Source organism: Gekko japonicus, unplaced genomic scaffold (genome assembly GCF_001447785.1).
Source record: "Gekko japonicus isolate JY-2015 unplaced genomic scaffold, Gekko_japonicus_V1.1 scaffold698, whole genome shotgun sequence".
NCBI classification, from domain to species: domain Eukaryota; kingdom Metazoa; phylum Chordata; class Lepidosauria; order Squamata; family Gekkonidae; genus Gekko; species Gekko japonicus.
The window spans coordinates 200743-210492 of NW_015168069.1; the positions used below are offsets into that span (position 1 = coordinate 200743).

At 51.4% G+C, this 9750-nt stretch overlaps 1 protein-coding gene across 2 annotated transcripts; it reads right to left on the minus strand.

Annotated features, from left to right (window-relative positions):
* Window positions 1–1615: 1615 nt before the first annotated feature.
* On the minus strand, window positions 1616–9736 carry FEM1B (fem-1 homolog b (C. elegans)). 2 transcript variants are annotated; one of them, XR_001482614.1, is made up of 3 exons: window positions 9452–9736; window positions 2309–4587; window positions 1616–2217 (listed from the first exon to the last, which is right to left on the minus strand). XR_001482614.1 is itself a non-coding variant. In XM_015414600.1 (2 exons), exons 1-2 carry the CDS (start codon window positions 9697–9699, stop codon window positions 2952–2954), a joined length of 1884 nt encoding a protein of 627 aa, XP_015270086.1. In that variant the 5' UTR covers window positions 9700–9736; the 3' UTR covers window positions 1616–2951. The 2 variants fall into 2 exon arrangements, 1 of the variants encoding a protein (XP_015270086.1); XM_015414600.1 differs by having other exon boundaries at window positions 1616–4587.
* Window positions 9737–9750: the final 14 nt, after the last annotated feature.

The following is a 9750-nucleotide window of genomic DNA, read 5'->3' on the forward strand; positions in this document are numbered from 1 at the left end:
GTTCCCCTCGCCTTCCCTTGAATCCTCTGTCTGCGCCAGTTTCTTCCTGCCCCACAGCCTAGTGGGACATGTGGCCACTAGGGCACTCCTCCGGAGTCTCCCATTGCACACTGAGGACATGGGACTGGGGGCCAGTTTGGTGTAGTGGTTAAGTGTGCGGACTCTAATCTGGGAGAACCGGGTTTGATTCCCCACTCCTCCACATGCACCTGGCTAGATGACCTTGGGCAAGCTATAGTTCTGATAAGAGCTGTCCTTGAAAAAGAGCAGTTTCTGTCAGAGCTCTCTCAGCCCCACCTACCTCCCAGGGTGTCTGTGGTGGGGAGGGGAAGGGAAAGGAGATTGTCAGCCACTCTGAGACTCTGAGTGAAGGGCGGGGTATAAATCCAATCTCCTCCTCCTAATCCACAGCAGTCCAATGCCCATCAAGTGAGGCTGAGGTACGTGGACAGTGGGGACTATCTCTCGCCCATAATTCTAGAGAGCCAGTTTGGTGCAGTGGTTAATTGCGCGGACTCTAATCTGGGAGAACCAGGTTTGATCCCCCACTCCTCCATTCACAGCTGCTGGATGGCCTTGGGCAAGCCACAGTTCTGGCAGAGCTGTTCTTGGGGGAAAAAGCAGTTTGTATCAGAGTTCTCTCAGCCCCACCTACCTCCCAGGGTGTCTGTTGTGGGGAGGGGAAGGGAAAGGAGATTGTGAGCCACTCTGATACTCCGAGTGAAGGGCGGGGTATTTATTTATTTATTATTTATTTGTTTGTTTCGATTTATACCCCGCCCTCCCTGCTACACGAGCTCAGGGCGGCTGATCCAATTTCTTCTTCTTCCAGAACTCGGGGTAGGGGGAGGCACCCAATGAAGTTGATTGGCAACAGGTACAGGACAAACGGAATACTTTTTAATTCAGCAAATAATTCACTGCCTGTGGAGGCCGTGGAGTGGAGGTCCCTAAATGGCAACTTGGCTATAGTGAGTAAAGGGAACCCCCATGTCCAGAGGCAGTCAACCTCTGAAGCCAAGTGCTAAGAGGCAACATCAGGGGAAGGCCTTGGCCTCCGTGCCCTGTCTGCCAACCCTCCAGGATAACTGGTTCACTCCTGCGTGAAAGACCATGCTGGACTAGATGGCCCACTGGTCCAACCCAGCAGGGCCTGTCTAATGTTCTTTCTGGCACCTGTGAACTAAAATCAGATCATAAATATGAATCCAAACTAATTCTGGAGGCCACGACACTTGCCCGCTTTCGTTTACCACCTCAGAACAAAGCCAGTGTTTCCACATCCCAAATCATGCATTGAATTCACCTCATCTGCTTCATTCAGGGCCCCGGTATGGAAGGGCGAGTTTGGTTTGGCTGAATGACGTGGCTGTTGTTCACACGACAGTTCAAGGCTCATCAGGGACATTTCGTAGGTGTCTCTTGCTTCAATGTCACACTAGCAAGGTCAAAAATAAAATGCAATGGCATGATGTCGGTTCTCACGCCACCATTCGGCCCCGTGCAGACAGCCACGGAGGACAGCAAGGAAATGCTTGGGCAGCGCAAGGAAATCAGAAGTGGGCTAAGTTCACATTCAAGGTTTTTATTTGTAATACAAACGTGTCTGTGTGAACAGAACATCCTTTTTTTTTTAGAACTCTCTGATCTGTTTTCAAAAATAGGACTGCGGGACATTCTTCCTCCGTCTTGACAATTAAAAAGTGGCGTCCAAAGTGGGGGAGGGGGGGAGCGCAATTTTTGTAGCCTATCAAAATTTGACATTCAGCTGCTGAAGTTTCTGGCAAGGAGAGGTGCTGCTCACAGGCCACAAACATTCTTCAGTCACGGTACCGATAATGATTTTTTAAAAAAACAAATCAACCTTCACAGAAGATGATTGCGGCTTTGTTGTGATGAAGGGGGGCGCGCGCGGGAAGACCAATTTTCCTGCAAAATTCCATAATGAAAAGGAATGAGGTGAAAATCTATTCTTGGGGTCTGAGTGCTGCAAAAAACCCAGCTCTTTCTTCCTCCCTGAGCCTTCCCTGCCACTGGCTTAACATTAGATATCTAAAAGGGATGGTCTCACCCTTCAAAAAGATCCTTGTAGAGCAACTGATTGGAAGACACCAGGAAAACACAGCAGGTAACGTTTCAGATGTGGGTTTCGGACTTGGCGTTAATCAAAATGCATCGCCTTCTCCAGAACACTGACCGAGGCATCCGTGCCCAACCCTTTGAAAAAAGCAACTTAAATAAAAAGAGAGCAGGTATGCCTGTTTTCCCCCCCAACACCCAATACAGTTGAATGAACCCATTCACACACCTGAGCTATGTCCAGCATTTTCCTCTGTCTGTAGGAAGTGATCAGCATGACTTTCATTTCAAACAGAAATTATTATTTTAAAAAAAAATGTACTGACAATTTCAGTGGGAACAGAAAGGCATTAAAAGTAGGCTGGTGAGGAATACGTTTCCCTGGGCTGCTTTGCACGGTGTGGTGGGATCCCAGCAATAAAAGATCCTCCTGAATTCTGTTTTCATTCCTCCCTCCCTCCCTCCCCGCCTCCCTCTCAGTTCCCCCCACTGCTGCATAGGTAACATGCCGGTTCAGTCAGTCAAACACGAACTTCTTTGCAGGTAGCGCCTCAAAGGCATTCTCAGCTGTCAATAGGAAAAACCCGGGCGCATCACAGGATCAAAACATTTTGCACCCATTCTGGAGTCTGCCAAATGGGATTCTTGGAAACCAGGTGACGGGCTTCCAAATTAAAGCAAGGGGGCCTACTTGTGAGACAGACACACAAGCGTGTGTGTGTGAGAGAGACAGACAGTGTGCTGCCGTACCAAGTGTAGATGAAAGAAGGGAGGAGGAAAAGGGAATTCAAAAAGCTCTGCCTGGTGTTTATTGACTCGAGTCTGACCCTTCGCCAGGGCACGGGGGGGGGCACCTCCATCGAGGGGGTGGCCTAGTGGAATTCTACAAACTCTTCCAGCGTTTTGGGGATCTGGTTGTGATAACCGATGTGGTGCACCCTCACTGCTCGAGCAGCCAGGCACTTCAGGCTCAGCTTCATCTGAGTTTTCAGGAGTATCTCGGACACCCCGGTGGTGCTTTTGTCCAGAGGCGTCTTCTTCTGCTTGTTCGTCATGTCCGTGTGAGCGCCCGCCTCCACCAGGCTGATGATGATGGAGTGCAGCGTCAAAAAGTCGCTGATGGGCCTGTTGTACTGGACAATGAGGTGCAGGGGGGTGTTCCCTTCGTGGTCCACGGCGTTGACGTTGGCGCCGCAGTCCAAGAGGAGCTTGGTGACGAGGGCGTTGGGGAAGCTGCAGACGTCGTTGGTGTGGAAGTCGTCCACCGGCGTGCCGGAGTTGACGGCGTGGTGCAGCAAGCTGGACCCGTCCCGCGTCCTCGGGTCCAGGTGGATCAGGTTATAAATCTGCTTGTTGATCCGCGCCTGCTCTTCGTCCCGGCACTGGGTCTTGGAGGAGATGCACACCAGGTACAGGAAGGTGAAGATATTGCATTCGTAGTTGTCCATGGCTGTGTGGAGCTCAGAATCCTGAGCGCTTTTGACCCGGGCCATCCCTTGCTCTATCTCCAAGACGCTGCACCGCAAGACGCTCTCAATGTCCTTGGCTTTCACCGGCTCGTTCAAGTGTATCATCTGAGAGAAGACCTGGGCGAAACGGAGGAGATCCTTGTGGGTATTCCTATTGCCTTTCTGCCGCAGGTGCAAGGCGTGAAGCCAGAGTTTGATACACTGCTCAAATTGCATGTTATCCGCATAAACGGCGCCGCGGTAAATAATGGGGTGCGAGACGTCGATATTGTCCGAACCCAAAATCCGCTCTCGGACAATGAGGCCCTCCATGTGTAGGGCGTCTCGGTCCTGCCGTATGGCTTCCAGTTCCTGAGGAGTCCGGCATTCAGTCCTGCTGCCGTAGGCTTCTATCTGAGGCAGGATATCCTTCTCGATTATGTTCTCGCTGTCCCTGTACCGCTCGAGCATGGCTAAATATAAATAGTGATAGGTCTTCATTATATCGTAATTTTCCCGGTCGTTGGCGAACGAGGCACCCAAGAGCTCCAGTGCTTCAATCCGGCTCTTGCGGTCGCAGTCGGCATGCGCCAGCAGCAGTTCCACGACGTCAGCCTTGCAGCTCTCCGCGGCCACTTTTAAAGGCGTCATGCCGTGGCCGTTCACCATCATGGCAGACTTCCACTTCACCAGCTCGCGGACAATCTCCAGGTGGCCGGCCTCCGCCGCAAAGTGCAAAGCTGTTGCACCGCAGTGTGCTTTGGCATTGGGGTCGGCATGCCGCTCCAGCAGGTAGCGCACCACGTCCACGTGGCCCTTGTAGGCCGCGATCATAAGGCAAGTGTTGTCGTACTTGTTGGCGATGCTGATATTGGCATGGTTCTCCACCAGGTACTTGACGATGTCGAGCCGCCCGTCGAAGCACGCGGCACGCAGCGGTGTCGAGTTGGTCACCGTCGTGTGGTTGACGTTCGCCCCGTGGCTCACCAGGAGCTTGACGACTTCGAAGTGGCCAGCCCCGGCCGCGCACCACAGTGCGGTGGCACCATCGATGACGTACCTAAGGGAAAAGGGAAAGACGGGGCGCGTTAAAACAGGGATAAGGGAAATCATTTCAAAATAGGCCACGGTCTCATCTCAGCAGGGGAAGGGGGCACTTTGCATGTTAGAGAGGTACACTGTAAGCACAAGGTCTAGCAAGTTTACAAAGCAGGTGTGTAAACAAATAGGTTTACGTTTCCTAATAGCTAAGCAAAAAAATGTTGCCACAGCGTAAGTCGCTGAGCTCTGAACGTCTTCTAAGAGGAATTTACAAAGGACTTCTGGCCTAAAGTCAAGATAAGACTGCAGAGGGCTAAATCTAGACAGAAGGGGTAGTATAAGATGGTCTCGTTCCTCCTGATAGAATCTGCAGAACAGGAGGACAGGAGTAACTGATTCCACCATAGTAGCCATGCATGGGCATCTACGTTCATGCACTGGGACTCGAGTGAATTTACCTTGCAGTACAGTGGAAGGGAGTGCCTCAAAACGGGCTCTGGAAAAGGCCCATCTACAGGGCTCATAGGTAATGTTAGCTAAATAAGGGGCAGCAGTAAAATCAGGCCAAGATTTTATATTTCTGAAGTTCTTGGGTAGCGGAGCTTCTTCATTTTGTAATTCAATATCACGAAGCCTCTGCGCGACAGCTGTTCTTGCTTTGTATAGGCTTCCATAGAAGAGATCTTCTGGGAATAGGCCAATCTGATTTAACTTATTAAGAATTTGTGTGGACCAGGCAGGGTAACGGTCCGAGGCTAAAAGCCCGAAGGGTTGTAGTGAATTTTTAGCCAGAGTGTTACAGCCTGCTCCCAGACCTTTGCTTCAACTCTGAGTAGCCGGGCCTCTTGAATAAGTGTTATATTAGAAGCGCTTCTAGGAACGCCAAATAGAGATCTAAGAAATTTAGATTGAACCCTCTCAAGGGTCTTTAGATTGGCGGAGCAGGACCCAATGCAGCACAATCCAATTCTGCAACTTTGGCAGAAAATACAGGTGCCAGGAAGCTACTGTGACTTCCCAGTTTCTCTCTCTCTCTCTCGGACACAAGAAATCTGGAGAAACTCTCGTCATGGTTTGAAAACGTGTGTATACAAAAAGTACGGAAAAGGAAGGCGACTGTCACTCCTACCCCACCCACCTGCAGCACAATGGGGGGGGGGATGCCCTCCAACCTTCCCAAACCAACAGCCTCTCGAAAAGTTCCCACCACAGTCACCCCCCACCAATGTTTATCCAGTCTCTTGTGATACCCGTCCCACCTACAGGGCCTCTTGGGTCAATGCAAGGAGCTGCCTGGCATTCCGTCAGGCTGTACTGTTTTCACCCCGTTCTGGGGCTGGGAGAAGAACTACACAGACCTGTCCATAAAGCTCTTCTTACACACTGAGCAGAAAATTAAAAGCTTTAAGAGTCATGTTTAGAAGGAGTCCTTGATGGAACGCATCAGTTTTAAGGTGACTGAAAGAGAACAAGCCAGCAGAAGCCTGGCTCCGGTTATTCCGCCTCCTCAGAATTTCCACTTCTCTGCCCGCGGCTACTTTTAAGACCTGCAGCAGCTGGGAAAGGGAGGTTCTAGAGCCTTCCCTGCTGACCCAAACACCAAGGTGAGGTCTCACGACACCTTCCAGCCTCTCCTTAACTGTCTAAAACCAACAAGTGATGCATACTTGGGGTGGGGGGGCACCAGCACACTTACATTTTAGGGTCAACTCTGAAAATCCAATGAGGTATTCGGCGCACCTCACTTGAGAGGTATTTGCCCACAAAAGTTCTATTTCGGTCCATGCGACAGGCTGAGCACGCCATGACCATCAACAACTTTCTCACCCAAGAACAGAAACTCCCGAGCTGCTGGAGTACAGCTAGGAGAACCCCACCCATCCTCCACAGGCAGTTTTAAGAGAACGGGACCGCTTGCTTCTCATCTTTGACCGAGATATTCTATGCTGTGTGATCAGCTCCAATGGAAATACTTCCTATGTAAAACTTCAGAACTCTTTTGGAATTAAACACAGAAGATTTGCCCTCATAAGAACATAAGAGAAGCCAATGCCGGATCAGGCCAATGGCCCATCCAGTCCAACACTCTGTGTCACACGGTGGCCAAAAATACCAGGGGCCATCAGGAGGTCCAGCAATGAGGCCAGGACACTAGAAGACCTCCCACTGTTGCCCCCCCCCCCAAGCACCAGTTCTGACCCCATCAATGTGTATTTATACTTAGGATTTTTGGCTCCAATGTGCATCATTTTGCACTTGGCCACACTGAACCCTATTTGCCATGTTGATGCCCACTCACAAAACCTCGACAGATCCCTTTGGAGTGCCTCACAATCCTCCCTGCTTTTCACCACCTCCTTTTCACCACCCTGGACAACTTCATGCCCTCATGCCCCATCCAACCAGACTCTCCTGTCGATATTAAACAGAACCTGAATATTATACCTAGTAATCCATTGAACAGAGAAACTGGGAGAACTGGCTGCTCAGTTGGACAGACCGTGTACCCTCCTGGATGGTTATGAGCCCCAGCACCCAGCAACTCAGCTTATCAACGATGTCACAGAAAGAAATTGTCAGCGACATCGGGCAAAAACCCCTCAACAACCAGGACCCTGTGACAGCGAGGAAATGCAGATGGAAACTTCTGAGCATTTGAGTCCACTTGCCAAGCTTAAAAGCTAGATGAAGAAGGCTAAGCGAAGAACTCCAGAACGGTTCTTAAGCTGTCCTGAGCCTTTGGAAGGGAAAAAGTGAAACAAGACCCCCAATTAACTGCACTGCCATGGCTGGGAAAGCAGCCAGAGGGAGCCCAAACCTAACAGAAATAAGTTGGTCGAGACCTCCAGTTCATTTTTTCTGAAAGGCTCCAGATTTTTGTTCCCTTGCTTTTTAGAACTGAGATGATTGATGCCAATTTGGTGTAGTGGCTAACTGCGCGAACTTTAATCTGGGAGAACCAGGTTTGATTCCCCTCGCCTCCACTTGCACCTGGCTGGATGGCCTTGGGCAAGCCGTAGTTCTGACAAGAGCTGTCCTTGAAAGGGCAGTCCTCGAAAGAGCTCTCTCAGCCCCAGCTACCTCACAGGGTGTCTGTTGTGGGGAGGGGAAGGGAAAGGAGTTTGTAAATCGCTCTGAGACTCTGAGTGAAGGGCGGGGTATAAATCCAATCTCTTCTCTTCTCTTCACATAACGAATTCAACGTGATCATGATTGCAAATGATCCCAGGGGGAGCATCTGACAAACCTGATCCTCAAATCATAGAGTTAGAAGGGGCCATACGGGCCATCTAGTCCAACTTCCTGCTCAATGCTGGATAAGCCTACAGTATCTCTGACAGGTCTTTGTCTAGCCACTGCTTGAAGACAGCCAGTGAGGGGGAGCTCGCCACCTCCCTAGGCAGCCAATTCTACTGCTGAACTACTCTTACTGTAAAAACGTGCCTTCCATGGAGATAGATCAAGATGGGTAGCCACATCAGTCTGTGTGTAGCAGCAGAAAAGAGTCAGAATCCAGAAGCACCTTAAAATCTAACAAAATTGGCAGCAGGGTATGAGCTTTCATGAATCACAGCTCACTTCTTCAGATACAGATAGAATGAAAGTCCATCTGTCCTATTTATTGGAAAGAGGAGTGATTCCAGAGATACCGAATGACATTACCAAGCGATAATTGCAGGTGCGATTGGATTTAGGAGAGATGGAATCCCATTCTAGCTGTAGCTGAGGAAGTGAGCCGTGACTCACGCAAGCTCCTCCCCTGCCACAAATTTTGTTAGTCTTTAGGGTGCTCCTGGACTCTGGCTCTTTTCTACTATAAAAATGTGTTCTGTTGTTTCTCCCTATGAGAAACACATTTTACAGACTTGCCAGCAGACTCTCACCTCACACCTTGGAGAAATAAACATCTCCCATCCCTCATCGCTGTGAGAATACATTTGAAAACTAGGTGACCGAAAAACCCTCCAGGGGAACAGATGTATGCCGGAGAGTGGCGTGAGATGGAATCCCTTCGGGTGCTTTCTCCTGCAGCCTATTGGCAGGTGCAGAGGTCCATCAGTGGCTATTAGCCACAAGGTATAGATAGGGACTCTGGGGCAAGGGATGCTCTGTCTTCTTGGTGCTTGGGAAGGGGGGCACCAGTGGGAGGGGGCTTCTAATGTCCTGGCCCCACTGCTGGACCTCCTGATGGCCCCTGGTATTTCTGGCCACTGTGTGACACAGAGTGTTGGACTGGATGGGCCTTTGGCCTGATCCAACATTGGCATCTCTGATGTTCTTATGACACCCTTGGGTCACGTCATCTGAAGATACTTGGTTCTTTGGCCGCCATTCAGCCTGGTCATGCCACGTACACGGATGTGCAGGGGGGGGAGGCCCTGGGTGAACGGTGCTGCCGCCTCACAGCCGCTGGCTCGACCAGAGGGTTTCTGGGTTCCTGTCCGGTTCCATGATTCTGGAAAGATATCACTTAGAGAGCCCAGGTCGAACCGAGGCACAGACATACCTACCGTGCACCGCTCACACCACTACCTTGAATGTACGCATCCGGGGTGGGCAGGGGTTTTTGGCACCAGTGTTCCCTCTAAGCTGAGTTAGTGTGAGCTAGCTCACAGTTTTTTAGCCTCCGGCTCATGCATTTTTGTCTTCGCTCGGGAAGGAGGGCTCCAGAGCAGACTAATGTATGCAGCAGCCAAATTGCCCACTCACAACTTTAATGCCAGCAGCTCACAAATTGGAATTTTTGCTCACAAGACTCCACAGTTCAGAGGGAACATTGTCCCCCCCCCGCCGTGCCCGGGGCTCCTCTCCTCTGCCCGTCGGTGCCCAAGCCGGGCAGCTCCCGGGGGGTGGGGTGGTGTTGGTGGTGGCCTGGTACGTACCCGTCGAAGCGGACGGTGCCGGTCTGCTGGGTCTGGACGCGGTAGTGCTCGAGGAGGAGGCGGACGACCTTGGCGTGGCCGTTGCGGGCGGCGATGATGAGCGGGGTGGAGCGCTGCCCGCCCTGGTGGGTGACGAAGTTGAGCAGGTAGCGGATGTCGGCCTCGGAGCGGTTGAGGAGGAGGGCGGCCAGGGTCAGCACCCGCCCCTCGCTGGCCGCCTTGTAGACGTAGCCGGCCAGGCTCTCCATGGCCGCCTGCTCCTCCGCGCTGCGCCAAGGACTCTCCCCCCCGCCGCCGCC